General features: G+C 33.2%; 1 protein-coding gene across 17 annotated transcripts in view; it reads left to right on the top strand.

Annotated features, from left to right (window-relative positions):
* The window catches only part of LOC119067561 (tensin-2), a 158,140-nt gene that overhangs the window by 124,728 nt on the left and 9,548 nt on the right, over window positions 1–23,864 (top strand). For 15 of the 17 annotated variants that reach the window (XM_037170632.1, XM_037170628.1, XM_037170637.1 and 12 more), the window contains 3 exons: window positions 5,884–6,549; window positions 6,617–6,676; window positions 8,957–9,830. In XM_037170632.1, the coding sequence (XP_037026527.1) occupies window positions 5,884–6,549; window positions 6,617–6,676; window positions 8,957–9,830 (1,600 nt within the window). The remainder of the gene's footprint in view (window positions 1–5,883; window positions 6,550–6,616; window positions 6,677–8,956; window positions 9,831–23,864) is intronic. The other 2 variants (XM_037170629.1, XM_037170634.1) reach the window with 1 other exon arrangement.

The following is a 23,864-nucleotide window of genomic DNA, read 5'->3' as shown; positions in this document are numbered from 1 at the left end:
CACTTAATCTCTTTTATGATGGAAATGTATAAAAGCACTACTCACAATAAGAAAAATCTGTTACTGAACTTCCGGAGGAATGTCGATTTCGTTTTTCTATCTGACACTAACAATATTTTAGAATCGACGAAATCAAAACGAAATCAAAGCTTCAATCGAAGTTTACAAGAAAACGCAGGATAACGCACACAAACACATAGAATCACATTCATTTTTTTAACGTGAGTAATGAATATAACAATTGTTACAGTGATGTTCCCCAAGACCGAAATTTACACTTGACGTATGCGAATTTTCTGTTTTTTCTGTGTGGTAAGACTAACATTATGCATCAGCTAGGTGAAAGAGTTTGGGTTTTTCTTTGCATCGATTGTGATCGTTAGCTGAAGGCGCGGATCATAATCCACAATCACCAACTCGTCAAAATAAACATTTGGCAAAGCACCTAACAGGGTAATAGATGTTTTTACACGTCAAATAGAGTAGTATTTTGATACCAATAATACCATTAGCAGCCACCATTAAAGCTACTAATGGTATCAAAATACTACTCTATTTGACGTGTAAAAACCTCTATTACCCTGCTAGGTGCTTTGCATTTGGACACAGATACATAATATTTATTACCGTCCAGTCATTAACTGGCTCTTAGTAAAACCATTAGGGCTAGTATACAGTTCTTTAGAACTTTCAAAATCCAAAATGCATGAAAATACATGAAAAATAAGCGTTAGGTTCACATCAAGCATGATAAATATTTGACAGATGGCTCATACATTTTCTGTCAACATTTTCGAAGCATTTTTCAGTGATATTTTTCACGAACTGTGTGTTCATCTTTACCATCAACAATATATTGATATACTGGCTCACTTGATTCTTTACTTTTTATTCTTACTTCTTACTAAATGGTAAATGGTACTAGTTTCCTAAACGCTAATGCGAAAACCTCTTCCAGTGAAAATAGTCCATTATGATTATTGTACGGATTGCTATAATATATTCTAAATCTGTAATATAACACACTATATTATCCAAGACTCATCTCTTCTTTCTGTCATCATTGTCGACATGGTGTTTGTAAACTCTTAACACAATTATCAACTATGATTGATTATATCGTAAACATTTTTTATGTCATTTGGGACCGTTTATAAAGTAATTATTTAATGCTAGAGGGGCTTTTTTTTCTTTAAGACCAATTATAATGCGGCAGAGTAATCCTGAAAATGGGTAACCATAATAAAAGATGATTTTGTCGAAAATGAAATGTCACCTCTCAGCACAACAAAAAATTGCGTTAACATATTGTAATGACGATAGTATCTCTCATTAAAATTGCTTGTGCAGCAACGTTTATGAAGTCAAATTTAATAAATTCCTATATAAAGAGCTACATTTAGCTGTAAATAAATGCAAATTATACAGCTAAATATAGCTCGATGTAGATATATCTCAATGCTGCGTTATCTATATAACAGTGTTATAATATAACACATAACCAATGAATACACTTTTGACAGAATCCAATATGGTGGCAGGCGTCCATTTTGTTAGGATACTAAAAAAATACCGCCGCTTTATGGTCGTCCTCACATTTTTTTCAAATAAAAATAAAGACAAAATCATGATAGATAGAAGCCTAAAAACACTACCTTCACTGTATGGCCTTATATCGCCTTTTATCAAGCTCGATCCATCATCCAATTTTGACAAATAAAAATTACTCTATGGTATGGTCAGTAGTTTTCATTATCTACGAATTGGCTACTAAAATATGTGAAAAAAAAACCTTAACCAGATTATCACTGATCATTGATCAGCTCTCTAACACAGTACTTACGGTCGGAACCCTATCTCTAGATTGGCTCGCCAGATTTTGCTCGTCTTCGAACTCAGCCTTCATCGTCCTAGGCTAGCTTTTGTAACTCAAAAAATATAAATTTATTGAATTAAGTTCGACATTATGAGCTTCTTCTCAAGTTTACTAAACCCACGATTTTAGTCCATTCAACCTATATGCTCCATATTTCATGTGCTGAGTCCTTTGTATTTATTAACTTTAAAAGCGCGTTATCTCTAGTTATGATACCATTCAGTGCCGCCTTTTCCATATGGGCAAAATGGGCAAATGCCCGTGGCGCCCAAAGTAGGGTAAAAGAAAATGGCGCTCGAAATCCTTTAAAAATATTTTACTTTAACAAATGACGCCTATTTTTCCAATTGCCCGATGGCGACGTGGTGCGTATTTGAACTGTTACTATAACATTTGTAGGGTCTATTCCTTTTAATTAGCTCAATAATATTCTTCATAATAAGCCTTCGGCACAGCTAAAAACCTCAAACCTAGGCAAAATAAAAATCTTCAAACGTGATGTACTATTTTGTATCATAAAGCCATGTATCAGACAGTATGATCTATCTACATTTTTGTACATTTGCACAGAAATTAGCCATCATGGCTTCATTTAAAAAAAAAAGATTTCTCGTCCAAAAATACCACACTAAGTTTTGGGTATTTAATCCTGGTTTGGGTCTAAAAAAATTACTAGATTGAAGATGAGCTTTCATAATTATAATTTTCCAACATTGAATATTTTTGCCGGGTTCATTTTGAAAACTTTTCAATGAAAAGTTGCTTGAAAAACGAAAATGTTTCTTCTACGTTAATCTTGTCTGGTTTCCACTTATAAATGTTCGTCGTGAAGGATTTCTATTGGTTAAAATTCGTCTCTCTCGATTATTAAAAAAAAATCCTTCACTGAGCTCTCTTACGACGAAATTCTTTAAGTGGCAATCAAGCCTTAAGCTCTATTTGAGCTTGCAGCTTATTTATTATTTTGAAAGAAAAAAATAATAAAATATTGGACGTTCGACCTTAAATTCTGTAACTCAGTGAATTTCAATTGTATTCAACTAAATTATCACGTTCAATGTTTTGATGACCGGCTCACAAAATAATCATTAATTTCTAATTTGCAATGGGTTTCACCTAGCACAATGTTTCGATACAAAAAAAGAACTTTACCTTTAAGTATATTTCTATTAAAAAAAAACATTCAAATCATATCAAGCAAATACCGACAGATATTTTCTCATTCCCATAATATTCGAATTTCAAATAATGCTTCGTAATATTATGTAAAATCATTTCATCGTTTTACTTTTTTTTTGGTATTCAAATGGTTTGCCAAAAAAGGAAGAAATCTGAAAATATAAATTGCTTTTTTATTAATGGTCTTTTTGAGTGATTGAGTATAAAAACGTAAGTAGAAAAAAATATTTTTTAAACTCTGTTTGGTGTCAATGTGCGTATACCCGTTCCAATAGCATCTGGTTTAATAAGAAATAATTATTTTGCCCAAAATTTATTGTGAAATAATAAAACGTAAAAACCACTACGCTTGTTTTGTTTAAACGATTAAGTTATTAGACTCAATATCATTTTACATTTTACCTACCTGAAATCAAATCAAGCTGAACCAATTTTTAAATGGATCTTAGAGAAAATTAAAAAATATTTTTTGAATAGAATAAGAAAATCAGCTCATCGGTATCATTAGGTAATTTTTGCGGATGTTAAAGTCACCGAGAAAGACAATCTTCAAACCATGTCGTGCTAGTTTAAAGTCGTGAGTAATTCATACGTATATACATTTACGTTACGAATTAAAAAAAAAATCGAGAACAATATGATTGTAATATCGATAGATTGTAAATGTTGCTATTGTTGTTTTGAATTTCTTTAAATGAACTCAACTATTAACATATGGAACTTTTAGTGGTACACAATTTAAAGATATGCTATTATCCAAGGTGATTAAAGTCAAGGTTTTAGCTTTTTTTTCGTTGTTCCTTTGTCGAATAATTTACATTGATTATTTTCAATTGTTAAGCTACATTTCTAATGTAAACCACAATCGATGAGCTTAAAATTGTGTTTTGAATGAGGAATCGAAACTTTAAAATTGAAAAACGTTTAACAAGATAAATCGTCTATCAGTTTTGCAATATAGATTTGTAGTTATTCTATTAAAGGTCAATCAAAAACCCTTAGAGTGTAAAAAATGGCATAAGTCGATCTGCATTCACTTACAATAGATCTTAAGGGATTTCATACATGTAACTGTTTACGAATACTTAAAGCTCCGAACAGTACGAGAATCTTCGCTCGAAAAGTTAAGGTTAACACACATTAGCATCTAGTGTCATCGGGAATACGATATTTCCATTGTTTAAATCAGCTAAAATCGGTTAAAACCGGTTTTAACAATAGAAATATTGACATATAACAACTGTCGAGTTACGAATTCTTAAATTGACTAGAATTGGCGCCCTGTGTGACGACTCTCGTATTTTCGAAACTTTTAATATTCGTAACTTGACAGTTGCGTGTATAAAAACCCATAAGAACTATCAAGTTACGAACGGCATGAGAATTGAGGTTCATGGCCGCGATTCTCATAAATTCGTAACTCTAAAAATTCGTATCTTGACAGTTACCTGTATAAAATCCCATAAGAACTGTCAAGTTAAGAATTCCTAAAGTTACGAAAACATGAGAATCGCTCAGAGCGCGTTTCAAAATGAATTAAGGTAAACAATCTTGATTCCCCAACTACAATGTGACAGATTATGACGTTGTGACACACTTTTCCGCATCCGTGTCGAAATGGGTCGTATCGAAAGATTTTTGTGTCTCAATTTTATTTTTATCTTTTCAATTAAATTTCGGCGGCTGTCTATTATAGTTGTCAATTGCCACAGCCCTGCTACAAGCATGAACACTGAATTGACAAGTGTCAAATTTGGAGGCTTTAGTGATAGGATCTACCGCTTAGGATTGTTTGTATTGTATGTTTTAACTTATACAACGAAAAGAAGTCATCTATTTGTGTAACAGAAACGCAGTGCCTACTGTGATTTCATCAGCCTCCGAATATTTTCTATGTTCGTGCTAGTAGCAGTGCTGTGCAATTGCAAAAAGCATCTCGTTGCACAAACTGACTTTTGTAGCACACGTTCTAAATTTCCACACTTGATCTTCGATCGTACAACAGCAAACTACCTCATTACTTAATATTATTCCGGTTGGTATTAAATGAACATAAGACGTAAAAGCGTCGAATCATAATTCTTGAAGCCATATTTACTTTTTCGTAATTAAAATCTTTTCTGAGTGTACAATCATTTCTCCTTATCCTCGATGGCTTTGCAAAAAAGCCAAAAAAAACCTTTTTCCGAAGTAACTGTTTTTCAGCTACTCTATAGACTATAACTATAAATTCATTTTTATTGGAATAGTTTACAAGTTACACAGCCATCATCTTAATAATAAATTTCTTCGTAATCATTTGAATTAATTAATGCGGTTGAATTAAACCAGTCAGTGGTGATTAATTGTTCGTATTATGATTTTAAAACGAATAGCAAGTTGACATTAATACATACGCTATATTACGCTGTACACAGCGACTGTATGTGAAATTAATTCAAATGATCGCTCTTAATATGGAATATTATGGTTTGTTGTATTAATTCGGCTTTCCATTGCATAAGCTTTAAGCATTGGAGATATAATAAGCCAATTTTTATCTGGAAACTCTGTCTGTGCAGTTTTGAAATACCGAAGAATAGGTTGTTACTCTCAGTATTTAATTTTAATCTTTTTTACTTCATATTAACAAAAAAAAAGACTTCTTTTTATGGTATCGACAACGGTACAGCATAATCTCAACAAATTACCAATGCTCACCAATAAAACAATTTTATTTTTAAATACAGAGCTTATGATGCTAAATGTAATTGAATGACTCTATAGTTTTGTTCACAACGAATTAAATTACTCTACAAGCGTATCTAAAGAAAAACATTTTTTTTCAGCATCTTCGCCACATACACACGGACCATTAGACGGTTCCTTATATGCAACGATACTAAAGAGTCCAAAAACGCCTGAACGATCTTCGTCTACGATACCACAATTCCCAACTGGCAACAACAACAACAATAACATTCAATCGACAAAACAGGGAGCCACTCAAAATCTGATATCTCCTCCGCCAGAGTTTAGCAACCATAAAAAAATTGAAATTACGGAAAGACACTCACCGTATTCGACAGTAAATACTAATTCAGTGCACAATATCGGTACACAAATACGTAGCAGTAGCAGTCAAAGTAATCGATACACACCGACGCCAACAATCAATTACGAAGAAATTCGTGTGCCATCGAGAAGTTCATCACGAGAAATTGTGCTTCGCAATTCGTATAGTCATCAATCCACACCACGACCGAGTAGTTCACAATCTCAATATCTAGATCAACGGTCATCCGTTTCCCGTGCTTCCAATTATACACCGAATCCGAGTAGCTATCCACCCACTTCGCACCAGGTCAAAGCAATTGAATCTTATCATTACACAACTGTTGACAACAATAATAGTGGAAATAATGCCGGAAATTACCAAGATGGTCGTGAATCTGTCCGAAGTCCGTTGACTTTGTCTATGGACTCGGGTATATCAAGCAGTGGAATTGTAAATCGTACGTACATTCGAGTAGTCTTTTACCGAGTTCCGTATCAATAACGGTGCTCTCTTTCTTTTTACAGGACGTGTTCAAGGTTCCAGTGTTTCTCCATCTAGTTTTCCCAGTCAAACTAGTCCTCAAGGTATGTCTTATTCTAATAAGTGCCCTAAGGAATCACAAACGCAATCACAATTGACAAATAAACAAAATTGGGTAAACGCCCGTATAAAGTTCCTGCCTTTTCGTCTAGAACTAAATTAAGCAAAAACCACTTTCATCATACTCTTATAGCCCAAAGAACCTCGCAAATCCTTTAAATCACTCCGAATTGTAGAAATACGAACATAGTAGACCATGGAGGGGCTGGAATTTTGGGACAAACACGCTGCCAATTCAATAATTCCAAAAGTCCAGAAAAACCCTCACAGATCCTTCGAATTCCTTAAATTCTGAAACCGAGGAGATGGTGGACCAAGTGGGGTGTTATAGTTTTGAGAACCAGCTTATCTCAATAATACTAAGAGTCCAGAAGGGAACACAAAAAATCCTTAGAAATCCTTCAAAATCCTGGTTGTACAGTCAAAAAATTATTACTGAGGAATGTAAAAGAGAACGCAACAGTTCGCCAAGTTTACCTTTGTGCGTTTTTGAAAAATGTAAAACCGCAATGATCACCACAACACAACTGTGAAAGCTTTCATTAAAGAAATAGAATCGTTTGTGTCAGTTCGACCAGCTATAAGAAAAAAGTGCAGTTTACCGTTTGCATACAGCACAGTCCTAATTTTTTCCGCAATTTTTCACGATTTGTTGTTATTTTATGGTCATTTCTATGGCTCGAATAATCAAGAAAAATCAACCAAACCGAAGAATCGCATTACCCATTCGGATCAACTAAACCTCACAGTTTACAACTTTTATCTCATCCTATGTAAATTCTTCGATTGCACAATGACCTCACCACCCCGAAGACAATGAAACAAAAGTACATTTCGTTCTGCTATCGATGTAGAAATAAATGTAAAATATTAACTGCACCCATAGGACAAGTTAACCAATGAACGACATAATTTTTCAGCTAATTCAAACAAGAATGTCAACTTGATTTGAAGCAGAACGGCATTGTATTTTATATTATATGCTGCCTAGACTCGGTACTCGGTAGAAATTACAAGTAGCAATATCGTAAAAATATAGCCAACCAACTCTTAGATGAGAGTTTACCCAATTTAACTATTACTCTCTAGCGATCAATATACAGACGACATTATATTTTGAGAACCTGTGCCCACCAAATATGGACTACTCTGAATATTTTGATTGCATACCAATGAGTTGATTATTGATTGGTTAAAGTGTATAATAGCTAGGCACAGAGTCAGTAACAAGCGTAACAAGCTAATACCTACATTCTGAAAATAAGAGAAATTGTAGATAAATAAATTGTTTGTTTGTTGGTTATCGGTTCTTCTCTTATAGCATCTTATCCGTTCGTATAGGATTGCTTGCATAATTTAGTAACGTAAAACGTTCCATGTGAACATTGAATTATGCGTGAAAATGTTTTTTTTATTTTAAATTCGGAATTCTTTTCGGTTATTTTTTTATGCTTTAAAAGAGATCTACCATGTCTCGTATTCAAAACGCAGCATCTTCGAATATTCGTCTTCATATATCACGTTCTACCGCGACAAATTATCTAGAATGGTTCATCTAAATTTGTTTTAAGGCAGTAGCCGCGTATTCGTTTACAAGATTATTCGAGTAACGAGTCCAAGCATATATTTTGTTGAAACCGTTTTGTCGCCGACAGAATTCAATGCATCGTGGAATTATTTATTAAAATATTGTTTTAATGGATCGACTGCTCTCCTTCGATTGAAATGGAGGATAAAAATTGCTGGTGTTCTTGTCTTTATAATTAAATCAATTAGGCCAAACTTTCATCAGCCATGTTGAAACCTTCTCTGGTACATTAATTCAGTATTCATTCAAAACAACGTTTTGCTCGAAGATACTAAAAGGTACCTCTTGAGATTGAGTAGATTTAACAGACTTCTTAAAACAAATACTTTTATCCTTTTCCTACTTGAATTTCATAGCTTCTCACAGTCAAAAAAAAACGTCTAAAATATTTAATTGAATTTTATGCAATTCTGTGACGGAATTGAACTGTTTCTTCCCTTTTAATATCGCGATGAGGAAGATCACTACACGAAAAAAGAGTGTAACTTTAGAGTGCAAAAAAAAACGATGTCTTATCAACCTCGGCTTCGCCTCGGCTAACTATGTCTAGTGCCATAATATACTTTTATACGATTCTTGTTGCATAAATGACTATCACAAAGCTCGTACGAATACACCCTTTCACATAGTTGAATTCGGCACTCAAAAAATTACCTAAAAATTGAATTCCTTCCAGAAGATCGTCAACGCGAATTGGATGACATCCTAAGTGATATGCTATTGACAGTTCAAGATATCCCAGATATTGTCAAATGTAAACAGCATAACACATTAACCAAAAAACCTCAACAAAACAACAACCAAATCATATTAACCCAACATCAGCAACGATCATCATCAACAACGAGCACAAATACAAATCAAGCGAAAGATCGCGAACGTGATTTTTACGATACATCTAGTACAACAACAACAATTACACCACCACCAAGTGAGAGTGGACGCGATACACCAATAATCGTCCATACAAACAGCAGCAATAGCAGCACGTTACAACATCAACGAGACAAGAGAGAATCAACACATATGCAACAGCAACATCGCGGCACCGGCGAACAAATAATGGATTTGCAAAATCAGTCGTTTTCTTATCCGCAACAAGTGCGCACCGATATAGTGTACGTAACATCGGAAGACGAAGAAATACCATATCACGCCCGTGAAGATTCGCGACCATTTACTTACGGAAATCCAACTGGCGTTCAATTGAGTCCAAACGGTACCGGTATGTTGAAAATGCAATCGGGTTTGTCGAGTCCGTCGTTGGTGCGGAAAACGTTAGGCAGTAGTACGACACCACGGGGTGATACACATAAAAAGACTGGTGTTCGTAATGATTTTGAGGAAATGCTATTGCAACGACGCGAAAAAGTTTTAAATGAAAAGTATTCGATCGGTGATAAGACACCGAACGGTAGTGCTGGACAATATGGTGAAACAAAGTGGTCGAATATCAGTGCGCCTAACAATAATGGATATCATTATCACGAACCACTGAAACGATCGAATACCATGGATGGAGGTTTCGGCAGAAGTTACAGCACAGATGAGTGAGTACTTTTTCTCCATTTGTTTTCTTCTTCTTTTAAACATAACAGCCTCATTTACTTAAAATGGAAAAATTGATATTGTCTGTCCACTCTATAAACTCACATTCGTCACGAATTATGGTTCCACAACTGTACTCCTACATACCAATCATTTATAGACTTGAAACATTGTGTAATATTATTTATATGAATTCAATTCGTATTCGAAATAATCTTAAACGTACAGACACAGCAAAGACTGATTTGTTGTTTACAGTAAAAAATAAACAAACGAATTTCCACCTACGATAAGAAAATTAAATTTAAATTGGTTGCGTTAACAATCAACCGCGGTCTTCTCTCTCAAAAATTTTCTCGTAACTTAGCAGGGCTATGCAGGGAAATTGGATTGTTTTGCTCATGTTATTTACTGCGTCGATCATTGTTCTTCTAAATTTTGTTATGAAGAAATTCTCTTCCATTCATTGAAAAAAAAAAAAACTTTAAAGACACTTACAGCCTTGGACTTCAGGCTAAATATATCACGGCCACAATACCATTTCAAATATATCCGATGATCGGTTTTTTAAGTATGGTCTTGAGATTCTCTGATACACTGCATAGAAGATTAAGGCACACATTTCCTATCGAACTTTTTGCCAAAGAATTTTTGTTTTGTTTTAAATCACAAATTTAAATTTATAATTTTCCAAATTATCAGTTTCGAATTTTTATGGGCGCACACAAGTTTACCGCACAGCTTAGAGTTATTTCGTCTTTGATATAAGGTTTATCGTTTTTTATTTATTTACCTGCTTTTGTTAAACAACATTAGATCACGAGTATTGATAGTCATACGAAAATATTAATATGGGTTAATCCCTAGGCTAAAATTAGAGGTTAGCTGATTTGAGAAAAGGGGAAAAAATGTTTTACAGATAAATCCGAGATGTGTAAATGTAGTGAAAACAAAGCGATGGGCTTATCATTTTCAATGGAATGTATATGAATCAATCGTTTGTACAGCAACGACAATGACCAAGACCCCAAAATATACTGATGATAAGAAAACATTTTGTCGCTGTTAAGTAATCACACCAATGGAATTACCGTAAATGAAACAATTTCAAAGTATCGTAAAGATAATGGGAGATTGAATTTTGACAAGTTATTTTCAGTCGACGTAAAACAACATTCTAAGCAAAAAAAATATTGTTTTACCACCTGCCCTGTGCGAAAGTTGATCAATACTTTGTAATATGTGCCCTACGAAAATGATCCATTACATGAGCAATATTTTCGGTTTAATTTTTATTTTTCATTTTTCTATGCGGAAATCAACTTTTGCAGGTTGCTACGTACTTCATTACTTCGGAAACGACTTTGTGTTACTCGCAAAATGATTCGTGGGTTTTCGACCAACTTGCCTCGGCAACTGGTTTTCGACAAGTGTAGTCGTATGCCTCGCCTTTGGCTCTGTTATACACTTGTCGAAAAGACAGTTACCGAAGCTTGTTGCTCAAAAACACATGTGTGAGGATGCTTTTAAAACACAATTGTTACGTTATGTCATGAATTACTTTCACAGCATTCAATATAACATACTGTTTCTGCATGCCCTGATTTTAAATATAAGTTCGTCTAAACGTGGAGCCGCTTATCAGAACATAACGGAATGGCGATTTAATATATTTTAAGAAAAATTTGTATCAAAAAAGTCGATACCCACCCAAACAATTCTTGCAACAGAACACCTCACACATAATTAAATTTACCGTGGCTGCAAACGGCCTCAGGTACTTTTTGGGCGGCTGACAAGATTGATGTAAACAAAATTAATTTGAGGAAAAAATCATTTTTGAAGAATTGCTGAATTTGTGAAACTTCAATTCCATATTGTGATGATTTAAAAGGTATAAGAAGAACTCTAAATGGGAGACTTATTTTTTGATTGAGAAATTGAAGAGTTTCTACATACCTTACTACCTTCTACTCTGCCCTCGACTGTCTGGACTAAATTTTCAATTGATTTCGTTAAGCGTTCTGAACATTTTTGTTTTGTAATTATAGGCCACAAACATACACTTCTTAATCATAATAACATGTTAAGCAAAATGGAAAATTTGTGTATTCTAACTTTTAGATTAGGTGGCAATGGGTTGGGCCATATTTTAAAGTAATTTTTTCAAAAAAAAAACCATTGTATTTCAGTAGAGTAACCGACATAAATTTAAGCAAATATGTTGACGTGAATGAAGGGATAACGTTGAAAATGTTGTAATGTGGGTGAATGCTGACAAATCATTTGAATATTAATTCGTACGTTGGGCAAAACATATTCATGTTTCTTTCATATCTTTTATGGAATTTGACTATACAAATAGGAACATACCATAAATTGACATATTACTATTCCTATTCAATCGGTGTAGTAATACAGCAACATGTTTGTTTACTTCTAATGTATCAAGCCAACCGATATGTTATCAATGCCATAAACATGATACTGGCAATTTAAACCGATAATTAATTTTAATGAATGACTAAATCGACAAAAAGAAAACAGAAAAGAAGAAAACCACAATCGTTTACTATGGTATATTGCAGCATTAAGATTCGTTATTTTTACACATCTTTGACAATGTGCCAAATTTTGTCACGCTTCTAATCTTTATTTATTCTTTGTTACGTAAAGACTGGGTGATTCGTTTCGAATCTGGACCGTTGAATTATTCAATGTTCTAGCACTTATTGAACAAGAAGTTGATGTAAATCAAAAAGCCCCTCGAACTTGTTTCAGTCTCATAATTTCTCTTAAAAATTTAGAGATCGCTGATAGACGATTTTACAGATTTTGAAAATTTACCATCAGCGAACCGCCGAGTTATGTGGGAGGACAACCAAAACTTTCGGAAATGGAAAGAGCCGGAAAAACTGTGGAACAAATCGGTTATTAGCGGAGAAAAAATTTTGATAGCGGAGAATTGCCGAGGCTATAAAGTTCCAATTCAAAAAAATATGCCTTTAGGGATTTTTAAATTTTCACTGGCTGTTGGAAATTTGAAAAATTTCACCTACGACACTGGCTAAAAATTTTGGACAAGAAATTGATGTGCTCGAACTTGTTTCAGTTTCATAACTTCTCATTTTAAGAATTCTTAAATTTTCACTAACTGCTAGCACATTAAAAAAAAAAAAACGTCGGTCCATATTCAAACGAATCACCCAGTAGATATTTATTAAGGATCCAACCATATAACATAAATATACCTGCACTAAAACTACACATAAACATGACTAATAACCATGATCAATGAGGGCTTTACAAATTAAAAACCGAGCGAGGGAACTTGTGTTCATTGTACTAGCAAACGAGGTGTACAGCTAGTAGAGCACTGTCTCAAAGAAATTGGACGCAAATCAAAAACTATATAGTTTTGTTGAAGTATTTCTTTACTTTTATCATCACTGCCAGACGTTTATTAGACAAAAACGAAACAATTTTTTTTGTAAATAAAATTAGTGATGTGGATTAATTTTGTGTCGTTTGATGATCCATACAACTATAAGATGTATAAATCTGATACGGACTTAAGGTAATGTGCACAAACGGATCGTATGACGAATAACACGCCAAAGTGGAAACGATAATTCTCGTTGACATTTCAAAAAAGCTAAACAAAATGTGACATATCTACACAAATTTGTTGTTTATGTTTACACTTTTCTATTGTTCTTATGATATTTCGACGAGTACCTTATTAAGGACGTGGGAACGGTCATTAAAATAAAAACAAATCTTTAGGTCCTTTAAAGATCTAATATCCTTAAATGATCAATAAAAATAATTCTTTTTTCATTGCTCTTTTTGGTGTCAAAGTTGAAAAGTCGTGTGTTGGAACGAATGTTTTCAGTCATTTACGTACGTGTATTGTCATCAAATTTTTATGGAAATTATAAACCCTACAATTTTGTATTACAGTGCAAGAAAATGAAGAAAAGACATTTTTAACGATCACAATTGATGTTCTTCATTCCAAATGCAACACAAATACATTCGTAAATGTCGTATGATAATGCATGTGGATTGTGGAATGAATGAAGAGAATTGGATTGTAACTGTGACTTCTTATGTTTCTACGCCTGTAAAATTCCACCTACCGGATGTTAGTTTTCGTTACACTATACGACCAATAATATCGAACATCATTGAACACAACTTTACTTGCATCATATTAAATAATTATTATTATTAATATGAAGTTCGAAATAATAATGAAAAAAAAAACTTGAAATACTTTTTGCACAGTAATAATTCTGAATTTTTAACAATCATTTTCAGCCCACCTTCCTTTACAAAATTATGATCAATTTCGAGTTTTCAAGTTCACGTTATTTTGCGGATCATTAAGCAAATAAAATCAAGATATTTTATATATTCTACTTATTCTTTCGTAGTCGTTTCGTACAAAATGAAATTTACTTTGGCTTGGCAATGGTACGATGTTGTGGATATGTAATTTGTTCTGTATACAATTTTACGAAATACACAACATCAGTAAAGCTACTTTTAATATAGATTTTGGTTTAAAAATAACGAATTTTTCAAGTTTAAACAACAGTTTTTGTAAGGAAAAATACCAATTGAAACTGATTGCATACGTTAGTTTAACTAAGCTTGAAATTCGTTTAAAATTATTATGTCTTTGATCGCCTTTTTTACATTTTGATGATTTAAAATACCGAATTACGTCAAACGTTACACAATTTTGATTGAACACTTGTCGATAGTAACATCAACAAAGCATCTCAAAAGTATTTACACTGCACTGAAGCTGTACATATAGGGATTCTTTCAGTGGAATCATTCTTATGTGCCTTGAAGGTTACAAGGACTACTTTCAAAGACTCAACAAGAATATTTAAGAAAAATCAGAAATGGTCTCGCGACCCAACTTAAAAATCTTCAAACCCACCGTGCCACTTATTGTTTTTAAACATTCAACAACAACTAGATTTGACATTTGCTTACTTCGACGCGCATGACTTCCACCAACGCACTTCAAGAACAGACCAGATTTTAAATAAGGGGCCAAAATACTCACACGTGTTACAGACGTTCCATACAAAATAAGACGTCAAACGACAGTTAATAAAATCTGTACCCTTGCCTATTCTCGGAATGCGTCGCTTTCACCAAATCTAGTACTTCAAAGTAGATAATATTTTTGTGGATCGAAGTAACATCAGACCATATATGTAACCAGAAAAAAGTCTCCACCAAAAGTGACTGTATCGGATACGCTTCAAAAAAAAAAAAAAACTTACGTGAATAAGCTTTCGATTTCAATTAATTTTTTATCCAAAATTCTACCACTTTTCCGCCTCACAAGCTACATTAGATTCGGATTAAATTCTGGCCTATTGAATTAAAATTCCATCCTATTAAGTAAGTGGATTACAAATTACTCTTCTTGAAGCTCCGTATAATCGAATTTGAGATCAAATTCGGGAATTTTGGAATTCGGTTAGTTTATTTAATTTTGATTGATTGAATGATTGATGGAAAAAGGTAAAGAAAAAAGCGGTATCTATCACCGATATCAGCTACATGCTACACATACATAATAAACTCTTTTTTTTTCAAATAATAAAATTATTGAAATTATTCCGTTGAAAATTAATGTATAATAAATTCTGACAGGCTTTTATCTGCGCGTTAAATTTATCGCTATCATTTTCGGAAGTACAAAAACAAATCTATCAATTACTCAATATCCAAGCTATATTATGCTATACATTCCATTCAAGAATATTTTAATACAAAGGCCACAACCTCAACATCACGTTAATTAAATGATTGCGTAATAATTTTAGCTCTGACAAGAGGTAATTCTGTAATTGAATCATTCAAGCTAAGCCCACGGGAAAATTTATTGTAATTTTCATTTCGTTTTTTCAAGAACTAATGACCATCATAACGTTCGTTTCTCGCTGCCGTATTAGTTTTTCTCAATTAAATTCAGTGTCGAATCTTTTACAGTCAACAAAAATACGTTAGAGTTTTGATAAGCTGGGTCGATCATTCTCTAGCCCACTAATGTTGATCTTGAGGTACTAGATTTAACTTGGGGAATTTACTTAAAATGAAGATAAACGGTATTTTTGTTTTATGGCAGTCTTTCATTGTGGATCTAATTAACTTACATTTCATCCACCAAGACATAAAAATTTTCCTTGAAGAATACCCCAAAAGAGACCCCATTCTATGATATGAGTGTTTTTTCCTCTAAGGTTCTCTCTCACCAAGTTATTGAACTTTTATGCCACGCTCATCAATTAATCAAGTAATTTAAGACTCAATATTCGCACTCAGTCTTACTCATCCGAAAAGTGCCAACGAAAATTGTAACGTATATCTCTTCAATCTTTTTAATGAAGCATACATATTATAAATGCCCACATCTCCGTTTCCTAAATTTGTTTAAATACTCCACTGTGATGGATCTAACGATACAGAGTTGTGTGTTTGATTTGAATTCAGAAAACTATTTTATACAAAGTATACAAATTCAATAATTTGTTTTTTTTTCTTCTCCTAACTGAAAACCAAAACGTCAACCCACTTCTTCCGCACAAATTATAAACGTAATTGATGTTATATGTATCTCAATAAAAAAAACGGAGAATTAACTCATTAAATAGAAATGGATTTGTCTATATTAGTCTCAATATCAGTGCTTGTTATTTAATCCATCGTTATTGATTGGTTATGCTTTGAACAGACAAGTTACGTATAATTTTTGCATATGTGCAAAATTATATGTCGAACGTTTTGTTTTTATGCCATATAAAACACTGCGGATGGGGTTTATTATTACACACGTTATAAATATCGAGATAAACATTTACGGGATCTTGTAAGATTTTAATTTCAGCTGTTGTCGAAGCAACGGTCTACTGTGGGTATAATATGATATTTTGGCGGAGACAATTTTCAGTTAATTTTTTATTAGAAAATCGATCAGTGTAAATTTTTGGCGACGTCGGTCGGACAGAATTATCTCAGATTGGTATAAGTTTAAATTGATGTAGGAAGGACCAGTTTTTTTTCGAAATTAATAACATTAAAATTTATGATTAATCTCTTAAACTAATTGGTTCTTTGATTACCGTACAGTTGGTATGACTTTAGTTGGACATACTGGATTTTTACAAAATTTAGATTCAGTAAGACAAAACAACGATGTCGGTCGTTTGACTTAAATAATGGTTTCCTTTCAGCATTACATAAATAATGAAAATAATTATACGTTGCCGTTCAAAGATAAATTGTCGCTTTGTCGGGGTTAGTTTTCGCACGCATTTTTTTTTAAATGATCTGCTGGTGAAGTGGGAAAGACGCGAATTACTGTCCACCTATTAAAACTAACTGGAATACCAACTATAATCAACCAAATAAATATAAAACGCAGCATTTACAAGAGACACGGGAAATAAATATGAATGCAACGAATCGTTGGAAAATATGTTCGGTCGAAAGATGCATGCAATTAAAGTAAATGAGAAGTATAAATTTAACTCATTGCCAAGGTCGAGGTTGATAAATATTATAATGTAATGCCATCGAAATCGTACAACATGTTACGATCTCACACACGCGATCTCCTTCTATACTTTTGAGTATAAGATGCATTTGTTATGGACGAAATTTTGTTCAAGATTTGTATGGGGCAACAATGTTCATAAATTATTGTACGAATTTTTCATCATTAAATTCGTTGATTTTATGTTTTCAACATTTTTTTTTATGGGATGTTTTCGATATTCTTTTTTATCTAACTTTACATTGGTAAAAGGCATAAAAATTTTAACTTATAAAAGTAAATGGAACTGCTCCGTGGAACATTCGACAAAATGAGAATTTTATATTACTTTGTTGAGTTACACAGTGTGTAAGATCGTCATGACTACATTTATGCGACCTAAACTGAAAATATTATTAATCCTTCCGTGTTGTTAACAATTTTCTCTTAAGTATTTTACTGAAAAACGTGAGGTAAAGTTAGCATTGCTGCAGGGGTGACAAACTTTACTTCGGCTACGCCTCGATCGGTAAATTTCACACAAGAATAGTCATTTTCACCGTTTGTCCCTTTGACACGTAAGGATAGAGTCGCTACAAGAATGCTAACTCCACAGTTTGGTTACAATTTGTTAGGAAAGAAAATTTTTACGAATCATCAAATACTTTTGTACATTATACACTGAATTGTGCCTAATAGTATACACTCATGAGTAGCCAATGCTAGTCAAAATCTGATTGGTAAACAGCCAAGAAATATTCAATTGAACTGAAAATCAAGGTTAAAAGAATGTTTACGTAATTTTATGCTTACATGTTTGGATTTTGTGATGTTTCGTTTAGAAAAATACATATGATGATGAAGATGTAAAAAGTTTTTTTTTCGGTTCCATCTGTTATTGTGTGTATACACTGTACGTACAGTGTGTTCACAATTTTATGTTTCGGTACATAAGAGCTTTTTCTCATGTAAATTTTAAAATTAATAATTAAAATTCTATACGTTGATTGCCAATCTGTTGCTTTTATCAACATTATATTCCGTGTGGTTTCATTTAAAACACATTTTATTTTCATCAAACATAACACTTGCTACTCGCTTTGTTGAGTTACTGTTTATTTTGTATTGGTAAGCAATTTATGTAGTGTGTCCACTGCCCACCACTGCATTCATTTTGTAGAAAAATGCTGAACTGCACTAAAAACGTATTTCTTTTCAATTTGAGCGATAAGTACCTAACACTATAAAATCAATTGCCCACGCATCGTTCAAATATAGTGATTTTGTTGAAAGTAATCGAATAATCTAAGTGTTCGCATGATTCTGGTATTATAATGTTACCCTTTTTACTGTCGTTCAGATTCTTATAATTTTAAAAGCATATGAGCGATCTGAGAATCTGTTATTGCTTTTTTAATACCTATTCAGCGGATGTACTAAATGTGTCATCAAAAATGTTGCTGAGAGATGTGGGCAGGATTCAGAGAAATAGTTATTTGTGTATCTGTTTTGGACGATTGTTTTTAGGCAATTTCGCTTGTTGTACATGCGAAAGTGCCTAAAATCAATCGTCCAAAACAGATACTCAAAAAATTTTTCATGTAAGGGGTCGAAAACCCGAGAAAAATCTCGAAACTCCCTCATTTTCGGCCCCGACACATGAAAAAAATATTTTTTATGCGAATTATAGGAACTGTTACGTTTTCCTCATTGCATCCCACACTTATACGAACTTTTTCATCTCATTTGTGTCAACTTGTGTTCGTAATGTGACTTTTCGGTGCACCTGAATAAGAAATATGTTACTCGGGCCAAAAAGGTGTATTTTTGACCCAGGTGGTTAAAATGACAGAAAATGTAGCGTATCGTGCCGTTTCTAAAAGATCTAGAAGAAATGCAGGATGGACAAGTCAAAATAGAACGTTTAAATGACATCTTTGGATCAAATATTTACGAGAACCTTACATGAATTTGAGGATATTAAATGAATCGTTTAAAAGTTATGAATGCTTAGGAATATAAATTCCGATGTATTAGGACATGCTCCCATTACTGAGACATTACTTAGATGTATATGCGATCCGAAAGTTATACCATACCAATCAATTTATAAGTTTCACCACACAGCACCTTTTAACGGAACAATATTTTTTTTAATGCGAACAACCGGACAACAGGTACAGGTATTTATATCCAAATTGATTTTCTATCGGAATTTGTTCAATCTAACCTTACAATACCAAAAACGATGCGATCCCATCATGGCAATGCAATGTGTATAGGTACGGCAAACAACGTTTTGTTAGAATATGAAGTGTATTTTGTAGCCGCAATGTTACACACACGAAAAAGACGAGGAGAAAAAGCAATTTCTTTCGATATTGTTGTGTTCTCAATCACAACTCCGGCAGCCCGATATATAATGATATTGAGTCAGTCATAATGAAAACAAAACACGACGACATTGTGGAGAAGAAAAAAAAAAATGAAGAAAAATTCAGATAAAAATCCACAAACAGTTACGAGAGGTGCGCACTGGCTTCTTCATGTGACAAAACTCAATCCGAACGATGCGTTACAGTATTTGTTTTATAAATTGGAATTTTATTGAACAGAACTGGTTAGACCACATTGATATCGATCGAATTATCGGTTCGGGATACCATGTCACACAATCGGAATGGGTTGATCAGAAACAAAACAAAAAAGACTAATGATCATTGGTGGACGTTGGAACTGACGAAGATACGTTCACTGATGAGAAGGTCAAACTCTAAGAACTCATTCTACTTATATCGTTCTGGTACAAAAGCCAATCGAACGTAGTGGTGTTATTCACAAAAATGGCAAGTTATGCGAGAAGTGTACATTAGGGTGGTCCAAATTTGTATGAAAAATGAAAATTATTCGAGCCACCCTAAGTACATCCATGAAAATATTCAACGGCAAGGTCCGGATAACAACATCTGCATATTGTAAGATGTATTCGAACTGCAAATACTGAGTTAGTCATTTGATACGAATTTAAAGATGTTCATTTTTTAGTGTCACACTCATCCGAACCAACAAAAAAATGAATCTGCAAAACAAATATTGTCTGAGCTTATTAGTCATAATCAGTTTTGTTCTAAAATAAGTTTTATGCTCTGACTCAAAATTGCAATTTGTTTTTAAACCATACTTCGATAGGGACCCGAGGTGATGAATCGAAAAGCCGATAAAAATGAAATAAATATGCAACTGAAATGACCACGGAACAAGTTTCCTTATTTATCCAATAAAATAAAAAAAAAAATAAAAAAATAAAAAAAGATATTTAACATGGACTGAGCAATACTACGAATGATAATGTTTAATCAAAATTGCCTTTTTGTGCGCGCAGCGATATTTATTACTATTATTATACATCTTGAACAAATGTGCACGTATCAAGTTGAATCAGGTCGAGGACTTATTTTTTACCTACATTTGTATACGGATTCGTAACTTTGGTAGTCAATGGTATTGTGGTTTAGATGAGAGTGTTTTTTTCACTAGAAATCCTCAATGACCCCAATAGGTTTACTTCAATCAATATTTTATTAGTTTTCTGTGGGAATGTTTATTAATTATGTCACGCAAGGTTGGTTCACGATGCTTGTAAATGTCGATTTTCCATTATTTTCGAAAAGCATCTTTTCGGTATAAATAGTTAAAATTGCAAAGATTATGCATTACATACAGTAAGTTTTTCCCATGGCGCGACACATGACGCATTTTCATTCAAAATATCATTCAATAGAGTTGTTTGTATTCCTGACAATTCCACTTCCACATACACATTTTGTAAACAAAAATCTCACATACTGTGAGGTGAACGTATAAACTCGAAAATCAATGATTTATATACGCATGTGATTCAATATTATAACCGAAAATTGACATTATTTAGCATTTGCCACGAAATTTTGTTAGACAAAATTTGGTAGATGAATTCTTCTCCACGGAATGGTTAATAAAAAAATTGTTCCACAATCTATTGATAGCAATATCAGACATTATTTTGTCAAATCATAACATATGGCAAATTTAACCTAGAAATAATAAAACATTTATGTCCCCATCATCATCACCATCGCCGTATCGACAGTGTTGTTGTATTGTACGTTGAAACGAAAACAAATTTTGAGTTAAGTCTTTATTATTTGAGACTCAAGATTTGTATTTCGATTGTATTAACGTTCGTTACATGCCGAAACATACAATAACCTGTGCGAGATATCATCACAGAAAACGACTTTTTTTATATTAAGATGGATCAGACACAATTGCCCCCTGTTTAATTAACAACCATGCCGATTTCAGTTTATCTGACGCAAAAACATGTCGTTGGTCATTTTGGTGAGAGGTGAACGTTAATTTTTTTTTTGTGTGAACTGAACAGTTCCGGTGAATCTAAATACACCTGTCTGGCTGACCGTCCTTCAACCGAAACTTATGAAATCCTGAAAAGTACTATTTGGGTGAATCATGTTGTAAAGAAAACATGACAAAGTGAGCGTGGTTGTGGTACACACTGTGGAAAAACTGCAAACTAAAGGATTGTTATAGTGTACCAGTAAGTTTCTCTAAAAATGAAACGAACTATGAACTGCTAGACTAATAGTAACTGTTGTAAAAAAAGTTATTTCTCGCCAGTTATTCTACCAAAATGGGTTCGACTTATCTCACATTACGTTCAGTGCATTTGTAACAATGTGAGCCGCAATAAGCGCCGCAATAAGCACCATAAATATGTCATCTCTCAACATCTCAGTCTACCCAAATTTGCATAAAACAGCAGCTTTTTCTTGGAGCTAGGACTGGGACCTTATAAAGAACCTTCTACATAAATTTGATGTTAAATGTTGGAAAATATTATGAAAATGGATTTTAGTACAGAAACGCGTTCATCCAACACACTTCAAGCAGAAGTGCTTCGATTGACAGGTGCCAAATAGAGTACAATTTTGAACAAAAAAGTTTTCGAATTATTTTTTTTACAACCAACGCACTTCAACCAAGATTTTTACTCTAAATAGAGTACTTAAACTGGTCAGTGTATCAAGCCAATTTTGAACTTGAAATGTTGTCATCGCAATCACAAATACTTTTTTCCCAACTCTGCAAAACCATTTCCGGCGCTTCATTAGCTCATAATAAACCGTAAATTTTGATTAAGTAACTTACATCGGCTGCTATTTTTGGTAGCCTGTAAAATTATGTGCAGAAAGATACATTTCGAGTAATAAATTAAATATTTGCGGCTGTGTTGGTTGGTTTAAGTTTAATAAATTACTGAGGATGGTATGGTTTATATACGAAATAAATACGCAATTAAGAAGAATATTTATCTTTCATCGTCCAAAATGGTAGCATGGCTGGAATATATATGTGTATACGTAGCCCAGTGCTAATATTAAATTAATTAATTAATTTTCGCGTTAAACAATTCTTTGCAGCGATTGAGTGTAATACATAACTTGAATCGATTTCCAATGCGCGGCTCAGTTAAATTGAATTTGAAAAATAATCGTCTGTGTGTATAAGATGCAATCGAATTTCTTCCGAAGACAAATATTTACATAACTCCTTCAATATTTTATTTATTCAATAAATGTTTTCTTTTGTTTGGAAAATTTGTTATAACTCGCAAATATAATAAGTGAATGTGAGAAATAAATATTTTCCGAATGTACGCTAAGGTATTTACATTTCACATAGTTGGACAAGCTGTGCTCTTTATTCCGATCAATTGCAATCAATAATTTACTTTTACAAACACAATTCAGTTTTCAGTTTTTCAGTCATAATTAAGAGGAAAATTGTTTAATTTTCGTGGTTTGATTGTTTTCGTAAATGTTACATGGTCACGAATGTATATTATATTACTCACCGCCATTGTGTGTTTGCGATGTTTGTTCAAGTTTTCTTTTCTTTTTTGGAAATGTTTCAATTTCAACGGCACACTACATAGGGTGCTCTTGAAAACTTAATAAATAAATTAATAATTGATGATTGACATCCATACGGACATAAAAATTTCTTAGAGAAAGTCAATTCTGAAGATTAAAAATGTAGCTGAAAATTCTATAAAAATGATAACACTGTAACGACAGTGATTTCATCCCTATCGGTATTTAAGTTTCAAAAAATGTCTAATTCGCAACGTAATGGAAAAGGGTGAAATCCTAGAAGGAGAAACTTTTCTCTATCTTGAGGAATACGGATAAATATCGACATACCCCAATCGGCGCTATTTTTTCGAATTCTGATTTAGAAATCCCTGGATAGTTCTTGGTCCAAGCCTCCAAAACCGGCCTCAGATATTTTCTTTCAACCATGTGTGGTCGGTGGGTTGTGAAAAATCCCGTTTTTTAATTATTGTAGCATTTTTACAAGAAGAGTTAGGCATGGATGACTTTGGTTTCATTGGAAAACTTGGGTCCAA

This window comes from Bradysia coprophila (genome assembly GCF_014529535.1).
Source record: "Bradysia coprophila strain Holo2 chromosome X unlocalized genomic scaffold, BU_Bcop_v1 contig_12, whole genome shotgun sequence".
Taxonomy (NCBI): domain Eukaryota; kingdom Metazoa; phylum Arthropoda; class Insecta; order Diptera; family Sciaridae; genus Bradysia; species Bradysia coprophila.
The sequence above is the reverse complement of the archived record's forward strand: the minus strand, read 5'-3'. Positions and strand labels throughout refer to the sequence as shown.